The sequence below is a fragment of the Cladophialophora bantiana genome, assembly GCF_000835475.1.
Source record: "Cladophialophora bantiana CBS 173.52 unplaced genomic scaffold supercont1.17, whole genome shotgun sequence".
Classification (NCBI taxonomy): domain Eukaryota; kingdom Fungi; phylum Ascomycota; class Eurotiomycetes; order Chaetothyriales; family Herpotrichiellaceae; genus Cladophialophora; species Cladophialophora bantiana.
Window position 1 is genome coordinate 722,004 of NW_015971591.1, and position 21,820 is coordinate 743,823.

Consider the following 21,820-nt stretch of genomic DNA (forward strand, 5'->3'; position numbering starts at 1 on the left):
AATATTGGGGCATTGGGATGCGCTTTTCAAACCGATCTCAGCCCGTGGCCCCAGAGTCGCCAGTATTTATACCATTGATTGATTCCAGGATCTTCTTTACCTGTGCATTTCGCTGACACTACCCCTTCGAATTCATTTTGGTCAGTCTTCTGCATTCGACCCTGGTTTTTCCGCGCCGAAGATCTAATTATGATTAGGGACCTGGTCTGTCTCCCCAGTCGAGTTTGTGGTTAGCTCCAGCAACAACCGAGGCTGATTTGATCGTCTCATTCCTGTGCCCTCTTAACGTTGGGCGACAATTTCACTTTGCACAGCATCTCCTGCCTTCGTAAGAGCATTACGTCTCTGCTCTTTGGTGTCAGTCAGTTATGGTCTTTCTCGCAACGGGGGCAACCCCCGAGATACCCACCAAAGATATCTGCTCGTGGATCTTCGATGAGCCAAAATACGACATCAACAAACCAGTAAGTATCTTACATCGCTCTCTGAATTGCCAAGAACACTTCTCTCTTTCTCATGACCTTTTTGCTCACGACACGAACCCTCAGATCTTCATCGACGCCACAAATCCAAACCGCTCCATATCGCACCTTCAGGCCCGCAAGATCATTCGTCAATTGATTGGCGGTCTCCGCAAGGCTGGGGTGAAAAGGGGCGACTGTGTCCTCATCCACTCCTTCAATGACATTTACTATCCAATACTCTTTCTCGCCATTGTTGGTGCTGGGGCAATATTCGCTGGGACGAATCCAGGCTACACACCCCACGAATTGCGACACCACGTCGACATTACCAAGGCTAGCTTCCTCATCAGTGAACCGGAATTGCTCGATTCTCTACTGCAAGCGGCAAGGGACAAGGGAATCCCCCGGGCAAATGTCCGCATCTTCAACACGCAGCCCCACCAATCCGTGCCGGATGGATTCACCAGCTGGACGGACCTAATGCAACATGGCGAAGCCGACTGGGTGCGCTTCGACGATCTCGACACCTGTGCAAATGCGACGGCTGCTCGATTGACGAGCTCTGGAACAACTGGTCTGCCCAAAGCCACAATAACTTCACACCGAAATCTCATTGCCCAGCACGAGCTCTTGTATAGCGCCACGGTGTACCAAAAAAACTACGAGCCAATCAATTTGTATCCGACGCCAATGTTCCACGCAGCCATTGCACCGCGATGTCACACCTCAACGCTGAAGCTCGGCGAGACCGCGTACGTCATGAGGCGGTTCGAGTTGGAGCCATTCCTGGCGAATATAGAAAAGTACAAGGTGACGGAATTCTACGTCGTGTCCGCCATGGCCGTGGCCATCGCCATGTCTCCGCTCCTTAAGAAGTACTCGCTGAAGACGATACGGCACGGCCTTGCGGGCGCGGCGCCCCTGAGTAAGGAGACCCAGGCAGCAATCAAGCCGTATTTGGGCCCAGGCGCCCCATTCGCACAGGTCTACGGCATGACGGAGGTTTCGTGCATTCTCACGCAGTTCCGGTGGCCCGAGGACGACCAGACGGGCTCGGTCGGGCGGGCAATCCCCGGCATGGACCTGAAGCTGGTTGACGACGAGGGGAGAGATATCACGGGCTACGACGTCGTGGGGGAGATGTGCGCCAGGGGCCCGACCGTGATCAAAGGCTACTTCGAGAACCCGCGGGCCAACAAGGAGTCCTTCGACGAAGACGGGTTTTACCACACCGGGGATATGATGTACTGCGACGGCAAGACCAAGCTGTGGTATGTGGTGGACCGGAAGAAGGAGCTGATCAAGGTCCGCGGATTCCAGGTCGCGCCGCCTGAGATCGAGGGCGTCCTGCTGACGCACCCGGCCATCGTCGACGCGGCCGTCATCGGCGTCCCCGCCGCTACCGAACTCGACGGCGAAGCCCCGCGAGCCTACGTGGTGCGCAAGCCCGGCACGGCACCCCAGGATCTGACGGAGAAGCACGTCTACGACTGGGTGTCCCAGCGGCTGGCCAAGTACAAGCGGCTCGAAGGCGGGGTGCGGTTCACGGACGTGATCCCCAAGAACGCGAGCGGCAAGATTCTGAAACGCATCTTGAGGGACGAGGTGAAGAAGGAAAAGCCCGTTTCGAAGCTATAGACAAAGAATCCAAACCATGTTACCGTGTATGTATGTAAGTTGTTGACTGGGCCTGAAACTGGTTCGGTAATCAAATAGAGTGGCTTGGGTTGAGTGAATGGAGAGAGAACGAATGTCCGCAAATGTCGAATGGGGTGTTGTCGAATGAACGAAGTGAGCCAGCTGGTCTGCACGGGGGCAAACTTTGTACATGATGTAGGTCAAGACCCGAAAATCATCCTGTTTCGGCCTAGTACTGGGGACGATAGATGCCACAGGTTGCTGGCAACAAATAGTAGTGGTATATATGTGTACATACACAAATGCATTAGAAAAAGGGGGGGAGGTGGGTGTAGGGTTGACGCTTTTCTTGAACTCCCTCCCACTTACCGGCCTCCTTCCCTTCGCCGAGAATTCCGTGCGCGGCGCCAGCTCGCCCACGTGTCTCCCTGTCGAAAAGCAAATCCTCCACTCATTCAGAATCGTCGAGTGTGACCTGTTGTTCTTTATCTGACGCTGTGGTCTTTTGGACACCCGACTGATCGATCGGATCGGGGGAAGCTTCAATCAAGATTGACATGGTTCTCAATTGATGGCATCCGGATAGTTGTAGGAGCCGAGCCCCTTCGTTGATTTACATCGAGGGGATTGACATCGAGGGGCAATAACGTTACTGTGGTTAGAGGGCGCTGTGTTGTTTTGTTTGGAGGGCCCCTTGGCCCCCCTCGAACATGGTGCCACGGCGGCCCCTTCTTGCGTCACGAGAGCATGGCTGTCGATGCCCCCGACAAGAAGCGGCAGTCGCAAAAGCTTTGGCGCAAGACCTCGTTTCTCAACGCGACAACCTCGTCGTGCAGCGCCGAGACGAGCGAGGTCTGCATCTGCATTTTCTCTTCCTCCTTGCGGCACCGCTGCTGCAGCTGCTCGACGAACGCCTTCTGCCGATTCCGGCATTTCGTCGCGGCTCTGCGGTTCAGCTCCAGCTCTCGAGCGTGCTTTTCCGAGCGTGGAGCAATGCGGCTGGTCGTGTTTTTCTTCCGCCGAGCCGGGGTGTTCCTAGGCCGGTAAGAGTCGTCGCTGACGTCGATAGTGGCCAGCGACATGCGCCGGAGGAGCTGCTGGTGACTCAGTGAAACGGAGCTGGTGGTCGAGTCTATGGAACCCGTTCTTCTTGACTGAGAAGCTTGACTTGCAGGTGAAGTCGATCTCTCCAGATGGTGAGGATGCAGGGTTTGAGGCTGCACGAACTCAGGCAGAGGCCTTTGCATGTCCCATCCGGGCGAAGCGGTGAAGAAGAGACCATTGTCGTCGAAAACAGGCGTCCCTTGGTAGAGTTCCTGACTGTATGGAACATCCGTGGAGAGTGGAAGCTGCCACACGTTAGGGTGGTCTGCCACAGCGGGTGAAGTCGCAAACTCGGTGTTCAAAGTCATAGGCGCTATTATTGACATGGTTTTAACGTTTAAACAAAGCGGTGGCTATTCAAGAGCACGATCACGAATGATCTTAAAGCTTTCTTTGTATAGCTTGATTCAGCACATGTCTGTGGGGTTGAAAGGGGCAAGATGATGTGGGAGCACGTCGTCACCACTACTCACCATGTCCGGCAGAGGATTCCTCACATGAAATGAGGATCAGTGCCCGGCTGTGAGTGTGCGCGGACGCAGCAGAGATGGCAGGAAGTTTCTTCCGGGAGATGTGGAGTGGAACGGCGTTGGTTAAGCCGTGGACATGCCAATGATATCCAATGAAAAGAACAGCAAGCGTGGGATATACGAGTACCGGAGTAACCATTTCCACACCCATGGAGAAAACACCCGCGATCGACCATTTTCACTGCCTCGCTGTGTATTTCTAAAGAAGCCAATCTTGCCCGGAGGCGTGAAAGAGCGCCGCCGATCACCCTCGCGCACTGGAAGTTATCTCCAGGCGAGAGGGTCTGTAACAGCCTCCCCAAGTCCTACGGAGTAGTATTATTGTGATTCCTCGTTTCCTTTCGTCTCGGTGTTGATGCTCGAGGTATGACATGAATGCTCTAGTGAGAATTTGAAAGAGTGGGCACCCGCCGTCGCCAGAAAAAGCCCACCAACTCTCCCATGTCTGGCCCCATGCGCAATGCGACAAAGTCCTGTGCAAGAAGGATTGGAAATCGTGCGCAGACTGTGGCAAGCGGACAGTGCGGGACAGACTAACAAGTACGCTTGCAACTGCTGGTACTGCTGACACTTGCTGCTGTCCCCCCACCCAGCAAACTTGCCACTTTTCCTCGACTCCAAAATTTCTCCCATTGGCCAGTTGCCACCTATAGAATCCACTCTGCTAACTCAAAGGAGGGTTAAAGAGGGGTAAGTGACTCCACCCTGTCAGGAAGTACCGAGCACCCGTTAAACACAATAGGTGAACGCTTCTGGAAGGTGAGGACTACCACGGCCTCGCACAAAGACATGGGTAGGGACGCTAAGGGACTTGGTTCCTAGTGAGACCCTCGTCAGCTTGTCTGACATTGTCCTGGAGACACGCGTACCAATTGTGCTTCGGCGCTGCTCTAAGTACAGGGTACAGTACTATCTGTTATTTTCAATCTTCCCCGCATTCCTTTTTGACTGTCGTCCAAGGTCTCTTTGTTCCAATTTTTCTTGGTTACGTCATTCCCAACCACACCCCCTCCACCGACCCTGGCTAATTGACGATAATGGTTGGGGAGAACAAGGGAGAGTATCAAGACCCCAACGCAAGAAGTGGTTCCTAGGCCTTGATCAACCTATCATAGGCAGGACTGCTGGTCATCCGTCTACCAACATATGTACAGTTCGGGGAAACTGCAGATCTACCTACCATTAGTCGAAGAATGGGGCTGCCGCTGCAAGATGAAATGTGTCGCAGCTAATCTTTGCTGCATACAAGATATCCTTGCAGCTGGCCTGTAAGCAACTCCGTCATAGGTTTCCCCCCCTTGGTTTTGTTTATTATATCTTGGTTTCTAGCGCGGTTTATGTGCCACGCGTGTCGAGACATTTGGACATCAAGACGGAGCTTACGCCCCCAGCAACTTGAGCTTCAAAATTAGAGGGTGCATGTTCCGCTTTCACGATAGCGACGTGTCTGCAGTTATGAAGGCTCACAAAATCGCCTCCAAACCGAGCGGGAACACGAGGCCGACGACCAAACCGAGACGAAGAACTTCTCGTGGCAGGACTTCGCGCGCGTAAGTGCCTTCCCTGCGATTTTTAATGCCGAGTCTTTGCTACATTGTTGATGCCTGAATTGTCAAAAAGGCATGCTGATGAAGGTGCGTTACAACGCAGATGTGATCGGTGCAGGACCAAGAAGGCGAAGGTCCATCCCACTCAAATCTGTTCTGCGAGGCTGTTTTCGTTGACCCTGCGCAGTGTGATGGAGACCGGCCATGCAGAACTTGCCGGGCAACTGAGAACCCTTGTGTCTTCTCGGCCAGAAGAAGAGAGGCGAGACACTAGTAAGAGAGCAATCCTCGAATCTTTCGGGTGAGGACTTGTCCTAACAATGATCCATTTTCCTAGTTACTATCAAATGCGAGAATTGACCGACGTTGCTCTACAACAACTCTACTGGGCTTGTCGAAGAAGAACCGGCTTTCCGGGAGACATCCCAGACGAGTCGAAAGGAGGGGTCTCGACCGACGACATCTTGAAAGGGCTGGGTCTCATGAAGCCCGAGTTCGACGAGCTGAATTTTCCAAAGGAGACGGAACCATTGATGCGCAGCACCTGCCATGGCGCAGGGCAGGTGCAACAGAGACGCTTCCACGCCATCACTCCGTGTGATGATACCAACTACGTGGAGAAGCAGTCCGTCGCGTCGACCGGGTCGACGTCCAGCAGCAGCCCTCAAACAGCCAACGAATCAGTGCAAACAAGCATCACCACTAACACTCGCCATTACACTAACACCCACCTGCCCTTCGCATCCGACGTTGTTCGCACGCCGCCGTCCGAGGAGATCGACATGAAGGCCCAGTTTGAGCTGGCGTCTTCGCTCTCGCCCGCACCTCGACCTGGACGCGTCAAGAATCGGACGCACTCTCGGGACGGACCCCTTTTTAACACCCAGGAGCACGTCATGGAACCGCACCTGGACGTCGATGCTTTCGTCGACATGAGTCTCTGCACATCCCCCACGCTGCAGCCACACCCTCAATACTATGGCCAGTCCACCATGTCCTTCAGCATGCCGGAGATGGCCATGCTGCCGCAGTTGCCCCTGGAGCAACAGGCCCAACAGCCTTCCCGCGATCTCGTATACGACAGTTACCTGTCAGCGTGGCCTGGGCCTGTGGCGACCGGTCATCGATCGTCGGCGCCTGGATGATCACGAGTGGTTGCCTCGCCCGATTTCCGTGATGTCTAATTTTGTCTTCTTTTGTCATGGATGATTTTCGGCTAGAGCCTCGGCCATTCTCTACTCCTGTTGGAAGACCAAGGGACCATGGGACCATTTATCTCGTCACTCTAAAAGCGTTGATTGAGGGAGGAAATGGTGGCGCCTACAGACTATTCCACCTTTCGGGATTGTAATCATTTACTCTGCTCGCGGCTGTCTCTTGTGTTGTTACGATCCTGATGCCTCACTGTGTGCACTTATGCGGAGACAGTCCACCCTGTCGGCTGAAGTCTGTCGAATGGAAAGCATTTTATCTCTATATGCCGTCTACAATGATCCGCTACCAAGTTTGCACGAGAAGTTGCATTTTGTATGGGACGATTGGGCGACCGTCGACATCCTTCATAAACCGGGCCCAAGGGGGTCCTCAAGGTCAGTCCACTCGAGTCCGGAGCGGAAGCCTCTTGTGGAGGAATAATTGACTAGACCACACTTCCTTCTTTGGTGAAGAAACGCGAGATTTGGAGGCCATGACTTTGCCACTGCTCCAACTCCAAGCTCCTCTTCGATTCGAAGGCCCCACAAGTCGTTTGCTTTTTGCTTGCGCTAGAAAAACATTCATCCGCCATGTGTTCGGGGCTCGACCTCTCTAGAGGGGTGTGCAAGCACTTCCGTGATCACTAGCGGATCAACCGCCAGATCGCCCAAAGGTCACAACGAAGATTCGCTCCATTGCCAAATGCGACTGCATGTCTGCTTTGTCCATCCGCAGACATGGAGTGAGGATCGCTCATAAGAGACAGGAATCTTTCGGCAATGGCGTGTCGCGAGAGGGAACATCCTTTGTGCAGCTTCCCTGATCGGAGATGTGCTCCAGCGTACCGTTTCGGCAAGTGATCGCCATGTTTTTGGCTCTTCTAGTTGAAGCAATTATGCCCGCTGAAGGCCCACCCTGGCCCTCTGAAGCTCTTTCGCTTACACATCCTTGCACATCCAATAACGCTCAACCGAACAGGACTTCCAAAGGACCCTGGTGATCTGCATTCATGATAGCGCGCTAGGCATATATTTCGGATTCCCAATGGCGTTTTTCCTCCTATGGATGGAACGTCCAAGCTTGTAAGATCAGAGGTGTCGTGTACGCGTATGAACCCCCGAAAGGTTGCTTGAAGAGGTGGGCAATTCTAGACCGGTCTCGCCCTTTGGCATGTGTGTCTGCAAGCCTGTTCATACAGAGCTGATGGGTAGATGGAGAAAGGTACCGCTGGTCACGGAACGCGTGATAATGCCAGAAGATCCTTGACCTTCTCGGAACTTCCCTCACTGCCGCTTTATACGGAGACGTCGACGCTGCTTGTTTTATTGGTATGATAATTCGCTGGCTGTCTGGTTCGTCCATTTCCTGCCCTGGTTTTTCACACTCGACTTTGGAGTTTTGGAATATTGCTAGCGAGTCGTGAAGGCCAATTGCTTAAGCGCGTCTGACACAGCAAGCGAAAGTCAAATTCCGCCGAAGCAAATTCAACGTCATCTTTCGCTGTGAGCGTTAGGGCAGGTTGCTTTGTTGATGGCAATCAGTAGAAAGGAAAATGGCACCCCTAGTTGCGAAGACATCGGCGTAGTTTTTCGGAGTGCCTGTAGTGGCGGTGCCAAAAGGAGCCAAGGCATCGATAACTATTGAGTAATCCGATCTGGCTTGGTTGCTTTCGATCATTGAAATGGGGTGCTGCGTATCCTTCTTTCATTTCTTGCGGTCTCATATTTTGGGTTTCTGAATCCGATGCCGTAGGTCACAATCTGTGAGGCGAATGACAGTGGAGGCTTGACGCATCCCCTGGATGCTAAGGCACGAGCATCAGACTTTCTAACCTTCTAGGCCTGCAAAGAAGCCCGTCTCAAATTACACTTCAGGTTCCTCGGGTGTTACCACCTTTTTGGTGCCGAGAGCTGCGTGCGTGAAAATGATGCGCTTGCCTGTTCGAGCTTCTTCTGCCTTTCGCGCGCAACTATCCCCGTGCGGTCAGTCACTGGCGTCGCATTCGCAATCTGGTCAAAGTCGTCGTAGTCTTCCTCGCCCGAGCCTGATTCTGCGTCCGAATCAACCAGCTGCTGTGGCTGTTCTGTCGGAGTAAGTGTCATGGTGGTCCTGCTGTTACCGATTTCCTTGTTGTTTGGCCGCTGCATATCGTTATTTGGTGGTTCTGCGGGAAAATTGTCCGTGAATGGCTTGGAGGCCAGGATCTTTCGGCGGATCTCAGCCATCTCGGCCTCTTCGTCCTCATCTTCCTCATCAGGGGGCAATTCCAATGACATGCCTTGGTGCAGAGGGCCGTGCTCATCATCTGCATTTGAATCCGTGTCTTCACCTTGTTCGGAATCTTCCTCGTCGGATTCAAAGACCTCCCTCCTATTCATATTCCCGCCAGCCCAGTCGTCTTCCCGTCCAGCAGCGTCTTTGTTGAGTCGACTGTCTGCATACTCTTTCTCCAGCTTGGCGAGCCATTTTTCTTCAGCCTTCTTGATGTCCTCTTCATTCTGACATGCGGCGTATCGTTTGAAGAGCTGAGAGTTAATTTCGAGAAACGGCTTACCGTAGGGAAAGTGCTGCAAAATGATCTCGGCCCAGTCGTCGTGACCGCAAATGCAAAAGCATGCGGCAAGGGCTTCGACGCAGTTCAGTCGCCACGGCCTCCCATAGTTGACGGGATTGGCTGCGACAAGGTAGGGCAGAAGCCGTTCGCATTTCCCACCTATCCGTGAAAATGGAACTTCCTGCAATCTGACCCATGAACACTCAACCACGGCGGCGCCGTGCCGTTCAAGTAATTCTCGGTCTGCGGGTGATAAGATCTGTTTCGCGTTGGGACTGGATGTTTTGTCAACATGACGAGAGAGCTCTGGAGCGAGGCTCACTCACGAGATGACTACCCCGGGAAATTTCTGACCCACGGCTAACTCTCGCATCATACCAAAATGCATGAGTCTCTTACCACTACAGCGCTTTGAGTCGCAATGACCGAAATCCCAACATGCTGCTTTGAAAGGCGGGCGTTCAGAAACAGCTTCATCCTCGCCACCTTCTCTCGGCTCTCGCGTTGAGCGAGGCGTATGCCGCGATTTGGTAGAGAACTTTTTGGCCTTGGAAGAGGAACCATCTTTCTTATGGCGTACCATCGCGATGACAAAGTAGGCAAGCCTGGTCCGAATCGAAGCAGTTGAGGAGAGAGTCTCGGTTTTGTGGTGATGTTGTTGACGACTTCGACGCTGGTGGCGACGTTTTTCTGAGAATCCGATAAGAGAAATGCCAAGCTTCTTTCTTATCGTCACGTGAAGAGCCGAAGTTCTTCCGAATTCTCCAACTCCCTGGGCTCATTGTTCTCAGGTTCGCAACCCCCAAATCTTCAACGTACATTGTAAAGGCAACTACAAAGATGGGCTTAGCTGTACTGCCCCCAGAACCCGAAGAGGAGGACGTGCAAATTGATGCCTACGATGATAGCGACCAGGACAGCGACGTCTCAGTGCAAGATGATGGCGGCCGACCGTCAAAACGTCGTCGACTGTCCTCTTCGTCTAGACAGATAGCCCTGCCCGGTGAGGTCATTACGGATGATACGCAGTGGATGAGGTAGGTGCGGACAGCCCCGATGCAAACTCGAAGTACATTCTACTGACGCAGATAATAGGGGACATGGCACCTTCATGCCCGAGCAATCGACCACCATGATCGCGACGCTTGCGGGCCCACTGAAAAAGACAAACAAATTACTCTCAGTTGCCCCTCTTCGCGCAAGATATACACCTGAAATAGGCGATCTGGTTGTCGGCCGTATAGTGGAAGTCCAGAAGAGCCAATGGAAAGTGGACGTCGCGGCGCCCTTGCTGGCGCAATTACCCTTGTCATCCATAAATCTCCCAGGAGGTGTCCTGAGGCGACGCACAACTGCCGATGAACTGCAAATGCGGAACTATTTCCAAGAAGGAGATTTACTTGTTGCAGAAGTTCAACAGTTGAGGAGTAGTGACGGGACGGCGAATTTACATACCCGCAGTCTGAAATACGGCAAGCTTCGAAATGGAATGTTCCTCGCCGTCAGCGGTACCGGCGGCGGCGGCGGCGTGGTCCGCAGCCGAAGACAGGTCTTTACTATCAACAGTGGTGCCCAGGGCGGTGGAGACGTCAACGTCATCCTCGGAGTGAATGGATACATCTGGCTGAGCAAGCACATGGAACAAGTCGAAGATCAGGGCAGGATGAGCGGCGGCGTCAGCATATCAAATCTCGATGACGTTGTCAGCAGTGCCATCTACTCGAGCCAAAATGACGATATCGGAGAAGGCACCAGACGAGAAATCGCGCGTATCTCCGAGTGTATCAAGATCCTAGCCGAGGATGGGGTGAGGGTCGACGAGGACACCGTCGTCAAGGCTTATGAAGCTGCCGTTGATGCCGAAATGGACGTCATGACGGACCAGGAAGTCGTCACCACTAGTTTCAGCCACGAAGTCAGGAAGAGGATCCTTGATGCAGCTCTTCACTAATATGATATATGGCAATAACAGAAAAGGTGCAGCGACCAGCAGCCCCTATTAGTGATCGAGAGATTCAGTCTCACCAACGAGATTCACGTCGTCCGTCCTATATATGCGCCTAGATCGAATCCTTATACGTAAGGATACGTCTCATTTTGTCCTTTCCACCCTCTGTCTCTCTTTCTCTTAGGTAGGGATTGCCGGATACAATAGATAGAACTTACTGCCCCTGGTGTCCGCACGAGACGTTGAGAAGGATTTGACGCCGTCATTTGCTACCCGCGTTATTCGTTGAAAGAAAAAATCCAGTCAGTCCCTTTTGATTGGGGTTACATAATGCCATTCACTCCCAGAAGGCGCCGGTGGAAATCAAAATCCAAAAAGACCGAGAGTTCTGCTTTTGTTCGTTCGGCTTGCATTTTTTTTGGCAATTGACTACATCATCACTTCATAAATGCAGGCTCCAACACCTGACAAGGACACACCCGGTTTAGTCTTCCCATGGATTCTCTTCCACATCGGCCTCCTTCCTAAGCTCCGTAATGTTGTCGGTTTTCCTCCCGAGCACTCTGGCGGCTTCACGATCGTCCTCGAGAAGTTCGATTGCGGCCTCGACATCTCCACCAGCGGCCGCCGCATAGACGTTGAGGCGAGCTAATTCATTCGGATCGTCTCTGCCAAAGCCCATGTCTTTCAGAGTCTTGACACACTCATCAACGCTCAGGCTCGAAAAAGGCTCGGGTGGGGAGATCCCCGAGCGAGCGCGAGGACGAGTGAATGCGGGTGGGCAAGGGGAGAGAATCGATGGAGAGCGAGAGATGGTACTGGCGGCTGACACTGGTGGCGAAGCAGGCGCGATCGGGGGTGATGGTTTGAAGGTAGTACTGACTTTTGGTGGCACCCGGATTACTTCCGGCTGAGATCGAACGAGCTGTGGCACGGAGGATGTCGATGCAGATCCAGTTGTGTGAGAATGCATGTTCTTCCCTGCTGCTGAAGGCCACACGGGTTTCTGAGTCGAAACAGTAGGTTTTGTAGCGACAGGTACTGGACGGTGAAATATGGTTGAGGGCTGGGACCCGGACTTTTCTAACTCCGCAGGAGATGGTTTCACATATGGATAGGATGCCACGCTGGAATTTGTGGTTGTGCTGCAATCGTTCTTCAGTGGGATCTCGAGAGGAGGATCACGAGGCCTGGAGCGATCAGTATGGTGAACAGTCCGACTCCTATAGGTCAAAGGGTCGGGCAAGGCTGGGTTTCCCGCGGCACTCAGAAAGCCTAACGTGGAAGCTGACAGGTCTGGCTGCGATCGTTGGGGTCGAGGCTGTAAGGCGGGAATGTGTGCAAGAGGATCAAATGGCCCATTGAGTCTCGCCGCAGGGTTGATGCCACTGACTGTCTGGGACTTTCTGGGAAAATTTGGTCCACGAGCGTATGTCGTACCAACGGGACTGCTAGGCCGTTGCGGGAGGCCACCGGTACCTGAGTCCCGCCTTCTCTCCGGGAACCTCTGAATGATATCTTTGGACATGTTGCCAGTAGCAGCCATGCTATCGAGCCCTTTATAACCCGCATAATCACACTTTTGGTCAGGCTTTTGGTCAGGCCAGGCACCAGGGACTGACACAGTGGTGGACATGGGGACATTCTTAATGGCCGGAGCTTTTGTTTTCCCTGTCAGTTCTGCCTGAAGAGTGGAGACAGGCTCATCTTCATCCTCTACTGTAGGCTTCTTGTAGACGTCTGTCTTCTTGGGAGTTGGCGGAATGAAGGGCCAAATTGAACTTGGCCAACGGCTGGAGTAGTCCTTCGAGTCGGAATCGACTTGAGGCTTTGCACGTGATTGCTCTTCAAATTGGCCAATGCTGGGATAGCGAGACAAGGCCGACGTAGTGCCCCAGCCAAATTGACGGCTACCAGATGGTCCGGGCTTGCTGTGTAATCCGCCGATACTTACAGCTTTTCGGAGAGACGGCAAGGGTGGATAACGGGTCAGGACATCGGAATCAGATCGCTGAGAGTCAATGATAGAGTCGCGCTTCGATTGAAGACGCCATCGCGTCGACAAGAACGGAAACAGAACATCGTCCATGGAGGAAGGGCGGAACGGAGGTGGCTCTTGAGTATTGGTGGAAGGTGCGGATGATGCGGCGTTGAATGTCCGACCGTTTAAAGAGGGGCTATCCTTGTAGAAGGGCTCCGGCACCTCAAGCTTCAGCTCCTTAGAAGGAGGTTCTGTAGGTGCCGTCTCGATGAAGCTGACTTTCTTTGGAGAGGGTTCAACATCAGGCTGCGGCTTGTCTCTTGGGGTGGGCTCCTCGGCCTCAGCGGAGAGGGAGGACGGTTGCAGTCCTTCTGAACTAGGCTGGGTTCCGTTGGCCAGCCCAGTTTCACTGCTTCGATTCTTCTCTAATTCCTCGTTCAATGTAGCCAATAGCTCGAGACCCAATTCGCCGGCTTCTTTCAAAATCTTTCTAAACCCGCTCAAGACACACTCAACAGGAGTGGTATCAGCCTCAGCAGTCCTTTCGGCAATCTTTCGCAGTCCCTCTGCTGTGGACTCAAGGAAGTCAGCCAAAGGGCCTAGATGAGATTCGATACCTGTGAAGAGACTGGTAAGGATCTTGTCCCTCTGACACGGACTCTCGTCTTCACCAGGGGAATGCGCTTGTGCCGTGGGGCATTGACCAGCATTGCTTTCATCACTAGTGGTAGTGTCCGAGACCTGGGTTGATCGAGGGAGGACGGTGGGGTACTTGTTCAGTTTATCCTGAGTGGTCGGATTGTCGGGAGGAGATCGATGTTCAGATCTAGATGGGGTTACCCTGGGTGGACTGGTGTCTTCTTCGCCCGAACATAACGACGACCTGTGTCGTTCTCGCAGTTTCTTGGTCGTATATGCCTCGTGATCTCTCCACACAGCCAAACTTCTGCTGGTGTGCCGGATGTCGAAGATATGTACCAGCATATTTTCCTTGGCCTCTTTTGCAGCTTTCACCGGGGAGGGGATGGCAGGGGTCGAAGTAGGTACAGGTTCCTCCAGGCGCTGTTGCAGCTCGAACGAACTTCCGACGGTGATGAGCTCCCCATCATCGAGGTCGATATACGAAAGGGCGGTATCAGGTTGAGTACGGATGGTACTGTCATACTGCGAGGCCGAAATCTGAACGATGCCCGGGGGAGATGTAGGGCCGTTCAGGTCGCGGATGCCAAAGGCCGGGAGATCGAGATCGAGATCAGCCATGACGAAGCGTGGAGGCTAGTTTCGTGGCTATCTCTAGAGGATCTGGAAGGACATAGGAGGTTTGATAGGTTTGATTGTGTGAGAGTGAGAGACAGACACAGAGAGAGGTGAGCGTAAAGAGAGAATTAGGCAGCTGGTGCTGCTGGAGGTGCTCGGTGCTGTTGCTTCCAGGCAGCGACCAAACCAACAAAGTTGCACGACAACGAGCAGAGCGAGCCAAGGCCAGTTACCCCGCACCAGGCCCGCACTTGTAACAAGTACACGAAGACACGGCGGACCCACCAATGGCTGCCGAGTACTGTTCCCTTATCCACTCGCCATGTTCTGATTGGCTCACTACATACGTGGAGTGCGCTTAGGTAGATCTCACCCACCACAAAACTTACATGGAACACAAAGTAGTACACTCCACATTTGCTCCGAGATACAACAAACTACAAGAATATGGAGGCAGATGGCAGCGTCGATTAGTGGCGTCTTTGAACAAGACGATTCAGAAGACCAGCTGTGGTTTCGCACGTGCCGCACACCAGTCTCTCTTCAGTCTTCAGTAGGCCATGCGGATATGTCTCTCGAATCCGTGGCGATATAAAAATGGCAATAGGGTGTTCTGTCCACAAATGGTCGCACGATAAGTGCTCCCGCAAGTTGCCTGTCGTTTCGCACTTGCTCCAAACAGCCCCTAAGCAACTATGCGAAGTAATGTGCCGTAAGCCTGTAAAGTTATCCTCATATTTGCACCCTTGTAATACAGGAGTTATCACACTATCACTCAGTGCAACATGGCTGTAATCCTCCCTCATACCTTATAAACTCTTCATCCGGCTTCAAGTCCAATATTGTCGCACCGGCCAAGGCAATAGAAACTCGTCTCGGAAACTGTATTCTTCTGACACTTCCACTGCAGGATTGATGCAATCGTCATGCTCAGGTTGATGAACTCTTCCCCATTGGCGTTCACTGGTGGTTGTGTTGATGTAAAGTCGGGAGCTTGCCCATTGAAGAACCACTGATATGTGCGGCCACCGGATATCTAATATTTGGCCATGCCCGATACGACCCTAGTCTTGTCTTCGAGCGGAGTGAGCTAGACTCACCGCGATAATATGGAGTCTGGATTTGCTATGTCGAAGGCTCAGACAGTGCCGCTCCGTCAGTCCTCTTTCTCCAGTCGAGCTTTGGGAAGCGCACGTGCCGTACGTCGGGATCAGAAATGGAAATCATCCATATCCAGGTGAGCTTCAATTGTCGGTGACCCCTTCTGCTTCCCCTTCACCTCCAGCATAGGAGGAGGCTTGTTTGGTGGAGTGCAAGAAAGACCGTCCCCCGTTTCTGGCAAACGGCTGTATGACTGGCTTGTTGCGACCCGTCACTTTTAGCTCGTTATTGACTCCCTAACACTGAGCTGGTTCAGAACCAGTAATCAAGGGTAGCCTTTCTTGTTTCTGGATCTTGGGCCTCGGTGTGACTGACTGACTGTTCGCCTATTCCCAGCCCAACAATCTGCATCCAAGCTCTTCTTCATGATGGATCAAAATACACGTACAGATGGCTTCCCCGACTTCCTGGAAAGCTGTACGTCGCCTCCAGGATCCCGTGACGGCGGATCAGACGGTGTTGCTCACTACGTCGATATGCGGGATGAGTGGCAGTCCAGCCGTGCGCTTGCCAGAAGGTACGGTCGGTACGACGCGCAGGGCTTCTTGGTCAACTTCGACCACACGACCGCATACTTGGAACCCAGGAAAGCACCTTCGCCTCCTACTACTACTTGCGGCAGCCCATTCGCACCGTTAAGTCTCACCAGGAACTCTCTTGTCGATCATTCTTCTTCGCGCTCCGAGGCACTGATCGCGATTCCCTATGAGTCCACATCCGAAGCAGGCTCCCAGTCGCTCGCAATGCCTCAGATCAGGTTCAGCGACGCATATCGAAAATGGTGGCTGGAAGAATATTCCCGACCAGAGCCGGCAGCGACAGTGCGGCACACAATGAAAAATTCCTCTCGAGCAAATTGGCAAGGCTTCTGGCTCGCTCGGGGCACACTCAGAGGATGCGTGAAGGTGATTGAGCAGCATGGGCCCGGGTATTGGCGCGCAAAGGGGACAATGAAGGATACCGAGCAGCGCGGTGAAGCTGACAGATCCGATGGCTTCTGGAAGCGTGTCGTCAACAAGATGCGAAGGGTTAGCAGTGAGGGAAATGACGCTTGAGGATGACGATTCTTTATCTCCTCCACAGCCCAGATCTATGCCATCAAATACTTTGCCGTTTGGCGTCAGCTTTCACCGTTTGCAGAGTCCTTGTCGCCATTGCCATAGTGGCTTGCGTGAATCTCGGCCAGATTGAACTTCTTCAATGTCTCATATTCGCTCCCGACAACGCTCATGCCAACTACGTTTCGATACACATCGACGAGAACGAGCTTGTCATACCCTTTCAAGTCTACAGAGTGCTTCCCCTGACCCAGGGAGGCGACCTTGTCAGCAACCAGCCGAATAACACGGTCTCGGTCAATCTTGTTGTTGTTGCGGATAGTCGGACGGATGGCGAACTTGTATGGTGGGTGCTTGTACTCGCCATCGCTTCCAGAACTTTGCTTGTCGTCTTCCGGGTTGACGTCAATCAAAAAGTGTTTGGGAAGGACCTGATCACAAAGCGATTGGAGGCCGTCATTCAGGGTCTTCCGAATCAAAGTCACCGGCGTGAGTCTCCTGACGTAGCGACTTCGCGGTCCAGCACCTTCCGTGCTTGAGGCCGAGAGGCACAGTTTGCGGACAATTTCGACGGGATCAAGTCTGGAGTTGTTGGGGAATCGAACAAATGAGACGCATGGTATGTCGAGCGTAATCAAGGAGAGCTTCTGTGACTGCCCATTTTGGGGCCCTCGTTCAGATCTCATGGAGTTCAGCTCGGCATGTATATCGGCTTCGATGTCACCTTCGTCATCCTTATTTCGCTGGACGTCTAGGGCTGCCTCTGGCGGACGACTACCTGGGTCATCATCGAAGACCTGATGTGATTAGTTAGTTGGTGGTCCATGACAAGACAAGACTGGCCCGGACCTCTTCTAACAGATCAGATAGCTCTTGCAAACATCTCCTCTCCTGTCCCTTGTCGGAGGTAACAAAGATCCCGACATCGCCGCTGTGGATTCCGGACGCGCTGATGGCGGCGGATCGGTATTTGCTTTTACTCGCGTTGCCTTTGCGAGGCGTTGTGCCTAATGGCGACTGTGTATGATCTGTTTTGACCCTTTTGGGTGGTCTGTTCGTCGACTCCGCAGGATTCATGTTCAAGCCGATCACAGCATCTATGTCAAAGGCCCTAATCGTGTTCCTCCGAGGGATTTTTTTTATTTTTTTATTTTTTTAATTTTATTTTTTTTTTTAAAAAGAGGATTTGATGCGTTTGGTAGAGGGAGAAATCGTTGGCGGGATGTTGGTCGACAGTGAGACGGGCTCGGCGGTTTTGCCAGCCCGCACTAATCCTGTTTCGGAAGCCCAGCATATTCCTCGTTTGCCCTTCTGCTTTTCATTATTTTCTCTTTTGTCCTCTGCTGCTCTGATAATTGTCCCGAAACCCCTTCAATGTCAACTGGCTATCATATTGACCTGGGCTTAACCCCCCCCTCGGCCACTGGTCGTCTCATCATGATACCCGCGTCGAGGTGGGCGATGGGGAGATTCGTCGAGTGCCGGCCTCGTGATGGCCTGATTTAGGCGCCTCCTTGCAGCTAACGAGGTGACCTCGGTGACTCTGGGGATGGTAGTACAATCGGATCTCTCCTCATCTGGCCTTCGAGCTCGTCACGATGACTTCTTGGTTGGCTCGTTCTCAGATCCTCTTCTGGATAGGCTTGTTGAAGCTCTCTCTCAGGTGCGACTATCTCTGCTTCAACCCCCTGCATAGCAGGATGTGAACAACGGTGTCCCTCTGCATGGTCATGGTGCATACGTGAGCATATTCCAAGTTCAAAAAGCGTAGTCAGATCCAAAGGGGGCTCGTTCTTTCTTCTGTTCCTCCTTCGATATTCCCGGTCCCTTTCATCCGGCTATACCGATGGCGTCCATTTTTGGTTCAACGTCACGGGCTCATGGCACAAAAGTGGTTCCCAATGGTGGACTTGGTGGACTTGTCTGTTCTGAACTCGCAGTTGGGGATCAAGTGCACGGGAAGATGAACCCAAAGACTGAGCCCAAACTCCGTCGTCGACCTCCTCCGCTTCGAATATCGAGCAGCTGCGAAGCTGTTGCCATATCACCAGGTCAGGCTCTGGCACCGTTGAGTTCGGGGCTTGGAGGCCTCTTGACTCCCAAGACGCCCACCGACCGCCGTAAACGTTTCCTTTTAGGAACTGATATCAAGCGAGGTTCTTCACCCTGCAACCCTGCCGCACCCTCCACGCCAGGTTTCGCACTGCCGGAGACGCCAGCCAGCCCAACATCACTGCATTCACTGGCTGCGGCAGAGTTGCCAGGTTCACTTCTTTTAGCGAGCCAAGGTTTCCCACAAACAGACCCTATATCACCTCCGCCCTCTCTTCGATTGCTTCGCCGCAACACCGAGGAATCGACCTTGAGTTCTGTGCCGCCTCTCTCCCCCTCCGTGTCCACCGATGACGGGACAATGGAAGCTTTGCGAAATCTGGCCACCCCTTTGAGAAAGCACGACCGGTCTGGTCACAGCACAATGCCTACCTACACCATCGGGAACCGCCTTCCTGCAGCTTCGCAAATTACACTGCCATTTACCGCAATGGCCGTCGAGGAGTTGCTGGATAAACTTACTGAATGCGACCATGTGACCATATCGCAGCACTGGCTACCCGCGATGCGCAGTCATTTACAGAAAATGACGACTCTCCTCCATCAGGCTGGCAACTTGAAGCTCGAGTCAAGCGTCAACCAAGTAACCTTGAACAGTGTAAGAAATGTGATCTTTGGGAACCCTCCTCAATCTGACGTTCCTCAGGCACTCAAGTCCTTCTCCGATCAAATGCGGTTGATCACTGCCGATTATCGCAAGATTGTCGAGTCCGCAGAATCGCTTGCTGAGCGTGATACCAAGGCCTCTCATGAACAACTGAATGAACTCCAAGGACAGGTAGAAGACACTTTGGCGAAGATGGTGGTGAAAGACAAGGAAATCGAAGCTAAAGACCGAAGAATCTCGGAACTTCGAAATACGGTCCACGCAGTTGCGCACCTTCTGGGTACATTCATTCAGAAACACATCCCCAGTTGGGCCGATGCTATCCGTGAGCCTAGGACTCAACAGGTTCTCCAACTAATAGCTGACTACACTGGCAAGGAGGCTCACGGGCTAATCAGTTACGTTCGTGTCGCAGAGGACACCCTCGACAAATATGAAGCAGACCTACGGGACGCGCGCAACCTGGTTGGCGATTATCGCAAGGTATTGCTTAGTCAGGGAGCGATGATCAAAGATCAGTCCAAAAGTCTCGACGCGTACGTGGACAGATACGAGAAAGCCCTCAGACTCGTGCGGGAAAAAGATCACGAACTATTGCTTCTGGTACAACAAAACGATGATCTGGGTAGCAAATTACAGGATTGTCGTGCCGCATTAGCCGAGAGTCGAGAGACGCAAATGGACTCGGAAATGATGTTTCGCAGGTACGAAGAGCTGCGAGGGAACATGGAAAGCTTGCAGACGGCCCATGCACTGGAAATCGACCAACGCGACGCTGAGATAGCGAACCTTCGTCAAAAGCTTGGTAGTGCCCGCGAGGAAGTTTTCGCACGACGGGAGGACGTCAAGAACGTCATGTCCCAGGCTCAAGCAATGCTCCGGACCTCTTTGGACACCGCTCCTGTGGCTGCTAGGAACAGCAACACCTCCAAAGCCTTGAGATTCTTCGGAATGGAGAGAGACAAGGAAAAATATAAGAAAGGAACCCTTCCTACGAGCTACAGCATGATTGGGTTTCCACCGTCTGATCCAAGGTACTCATCTAAGGAGGTGTCGTTCGCCGTCGACCGGGATGGCCTTCGCCACAGACCTTCTCTACAGACAAACACAAATCCACGAGCACAGACGACCCCAAACACACCCATTGATAGCTCCCAAGGCTCCAGCGAGACCGTCGCAACGGCGCCAACAATCAGACCGCGATCTGACTCGATCGGCGCAACACAACGTCGCGGGGTCAATATTGCATCTTCCGTCGACACGGACAAGTCTCTTCCTGGGCCGCCTGCATATCCGATGCCACTTCCCCCAGCAGCTCGAGTTACGGAAATTCCTCAGTCAGTCGAGAGCCCTCTCGGGGCACAGATTACGTCAGACTACTTCAAGAATGGCATCATGGGTCAAACCGCTGCACGACGTGTGCTAACTAGAATTACCGAGGTTTCCGACCTCCCCTCGTCACCTCCAGACAGTGATCTTCGGATAGAGCGGATCATAGATGAAAACAAATCGGATCACAGCATCGCCAGCAGCGATCGTGAAGTCTACCGCAAGAGCATCTGTGCGTTGGATATGTTGAATTCATCGAGTGGGCTGCCGTACAGCGAGACGGAAACCGACATTGAACGAATCATCCGTGGAGAAAGGCCTAGAAGTCCATCGAAGCCAAACTATTTTCAGCCCTGCCAAGCCTACCAGGACCACGAAGCCAACGACAACAAGGGAAGCGAACGGAAACAAGACGAGTATGACAAAGGAGAAATTCACACTGGTGTGGCTCATGTCCTTCACCTTCGACCCGGAACTCGAGATCTCGGGGGAGCAGACGCCATACCAAGGGCATCAGAACATCATGGTTATGAGAGCGATTCCGCAAGGGAAGAAAGACGACACGGACTCAGAGAGAGTATGGTGAGCAATGAATCCGGGTATCGCACTGAAGACTCGGAACCAAAGACCGTGGCCCAGCTGTATCACCAGGGAAGACGGCATATTTGTGGTTGACGATCAAGTGGCCTGCTGACAGGGACGCCAAGTGCTTGATAATGACTTGATGAGCTATACCACACGATTGACGATGAGGGAGATGTGGATTGTGGCATTGTATGAGCGCCGGTCTGGACCTGATCTTCTTGTCTGACTGGGGTGATGGAACGTTGTCATGAGTGCTTGAGACCGAAGGAGTTGGGGCCGCGGCATTGAAGAGTGCTGGAGCCAAATTCATGGCCATGCAGCCCGGGCTTGCAGGATGGCCAAGGTGTCCGTCCGCGAGTAAAGCGGAACTAGAACACAGCGAGAAGACTCGACTCGAATCAACTCAACTCGAACCGGAGACGAAACTCATTCTTGAATAAACACTTTTTCTTCAATTCCAAGAAAAGTGACCACTTTCTTTGTAACGTGATGACATTAGGATAATAGAGGATGAAGGACAGAGGACAGAGAACAGAGGACAGACTGACGCATCAGAGGGTCAGAGGGTCAATACAACGCAACACAATACAAAGCAACAAACAAAGCACAGCATAGCACCATACGATACAATATAGAATACTGCACAGTATTTCAGAAGAGTAGCAACCTTCTCGGTGGTCGCTGGATGTGTATACTGCGTAATGTAATAGATCTGCTGTCGGACACACTGGATCCCTCAAGGAGGTGGATG

General features: G+C 52.8%; 9 protein-coding genes across 9 annotated transcripts; 5 read left to right on the plus strand and 4 right to left on the minus strand.

Moving 5' to 3' along the window:
• Positions 1 to 368: 368 nt before the first annotated feature.
• Positions 369 to 2,102, plus strand: Z519_10221 (uncharacterized protein; the record flags this gene model as incomplete). The annotated part of the gene is made up of 2 exons (XM_016767938.1): positions 369 to 464; positions 549 to 2,102. The coding sequence occupies 2 exons, from the start codon at positions 369 to 371 to the stop codon at positions 2,100 to 2,102; spliced, it is 1,650 nt and encodes a 549-aa protein (XP_016616036.1).
• Positions 2,103 to 2,839: 737 nt separating this feature from the next.
• On the minus strand, positions 2,840 to 3,532 carry Z519_10222 (uncharacterized protein; the record flags this gene model as incomplete). Its single annotated transcript, XM_016767939.1, has 1 exon — positions 2,840 to 3,532. One exon carries the CDS (start codon positions 3,530 to 3,532, stop codon positions 2,840 to 2,842), a length of 693 nt encoding a protein of 230 aa, XP_016616037.1.
• A 1,942-nt stretch (positions 3,533 to 5,474) lies between these two features.
• Positions 5,475 to 6,428, plus strand: Z519_10223 (uncharacterized protein; the record flags this gene model as incomplete). The annotated part of the gene is made up of 2 exons (XM_016767940.1): positions 5,475 to 5,584; positions 5,621 to 6,428. 2 exons carry the CDS (start codon positions 5,475 to 5,477, stop codon positions 6,426 to 6,428), a joined length of 918 nt encoding a protein of 305 aa, XP_016616038.1.
• Positions 6,429 to 8,363: 1,935 nt separating this feature from the next.
• On the minus strand, positions 8,364 to 9,614 carry Z519_10224 (uncharacterized protein; the record flags this gene model as incomplete). The annotated part of the gene is made up of 2 exons (XM_016767941.1): positions 8,364 to 9,306; positions 9,358 to 9,614. 2 exons carry the CDS (start codon positions 9,612 to 9,614, stop codon positions 8,364 to 8,366), a joined length of 1,200 nt encoding a protein of 399 aa, XP_016616039.1.
• A 257-nt stretch (positions 9,615 to 9,871) lies between these two features.
• On the plus strand, positions 9,872 to 10,982 carry Z519_10225 (uncharacterized protein; the record flags this gene model as incomplete). Its single annotated transcript, XM_016767942.1, has 2 exons — positions 9,872 to 10,068; positions 10,127 to 10,982. 2 exons carry the CDS (start codon positions 9,872 to 9,874, stop codon positions 10,980 to 10,982), a joined length of 1,053 nt encoding a protein of 350 aa, XP_016616040.1.
• A 481-nt stretch (positions 10,983 to 11,463) lies between these two features.
• On the minus strand, positions 11,464 to 14,220 carry Z519_10226 (uncharacterized protein; the record flags this gene model as incomplete). Its single annotated transcript, XM_016767943.1, has 1 exon — positions 11,464 to 14,220. The coding sequence occupies one exon, from the start codon at positions 14,218 to 14,220 to the stop codon at positions 11,464 to 11,466; it is 2,757 nt and encodes a 918-aa protein (XP_016616041.1).
• A 1,526-nt stretch (positions 14,221 to 15,746) lies between these two features.
• Z519_10227 (uncharacterized protein) lies at positions 15,747 to 16,433 on the plus strand (the record flags this gene model as incomplete). Its single annotated transcript, XM_016767944.1, has 1 exon — positions 15,747 to 16,433. The coding sequence occupies one exon, from the start codon at positions 15,747 to 15,749 to the stop codon at positions 16,431 to 16,433; it is 687 nt and encodes a 228-aa protein (XP_016616042.1).
• A 65-nt stretch (positions 16,434 to 16,498) lies between these two features.
• Z519_10228 (uncharacterized protein) lies at positions 16,499 to 17,513 on the minus strand (the record flags this gene model as incomplete). Its single annotated transcript, XM_016767945.1, has 2 exons — positions 16,499 to 17,233; positions 17,286 to 17,513. The coding sequence occupies 2 exons, from the start codon at positions 17,511 to 17,513 to the stop codon at positions 16,499 to 16,501; spliced, it is 963 nt and encodes a 320-aa protein (XP_016616043.1).
• Positions 17,514 to 18,399: 886 nt separating this feature from the next.
• On the plus strand, positions 18,400 to 21,159 carry Z519_10229 (uncharacterized protein; the record flags this gene model as incomplete). The annotated part of the gene is made up of 1 exon (XM_016767946.1): positions 18,400 to 21,159. One exon carries the CDS (start codon positions 18,400 to 18,402, stop codon positions 21,157 to 21,159), a length of 2,760 nt encoding a protein of 919 aa, XP_016616044.1.
• Positions 21,160 to 21,820: the final 661 nt, after the last annotated feature.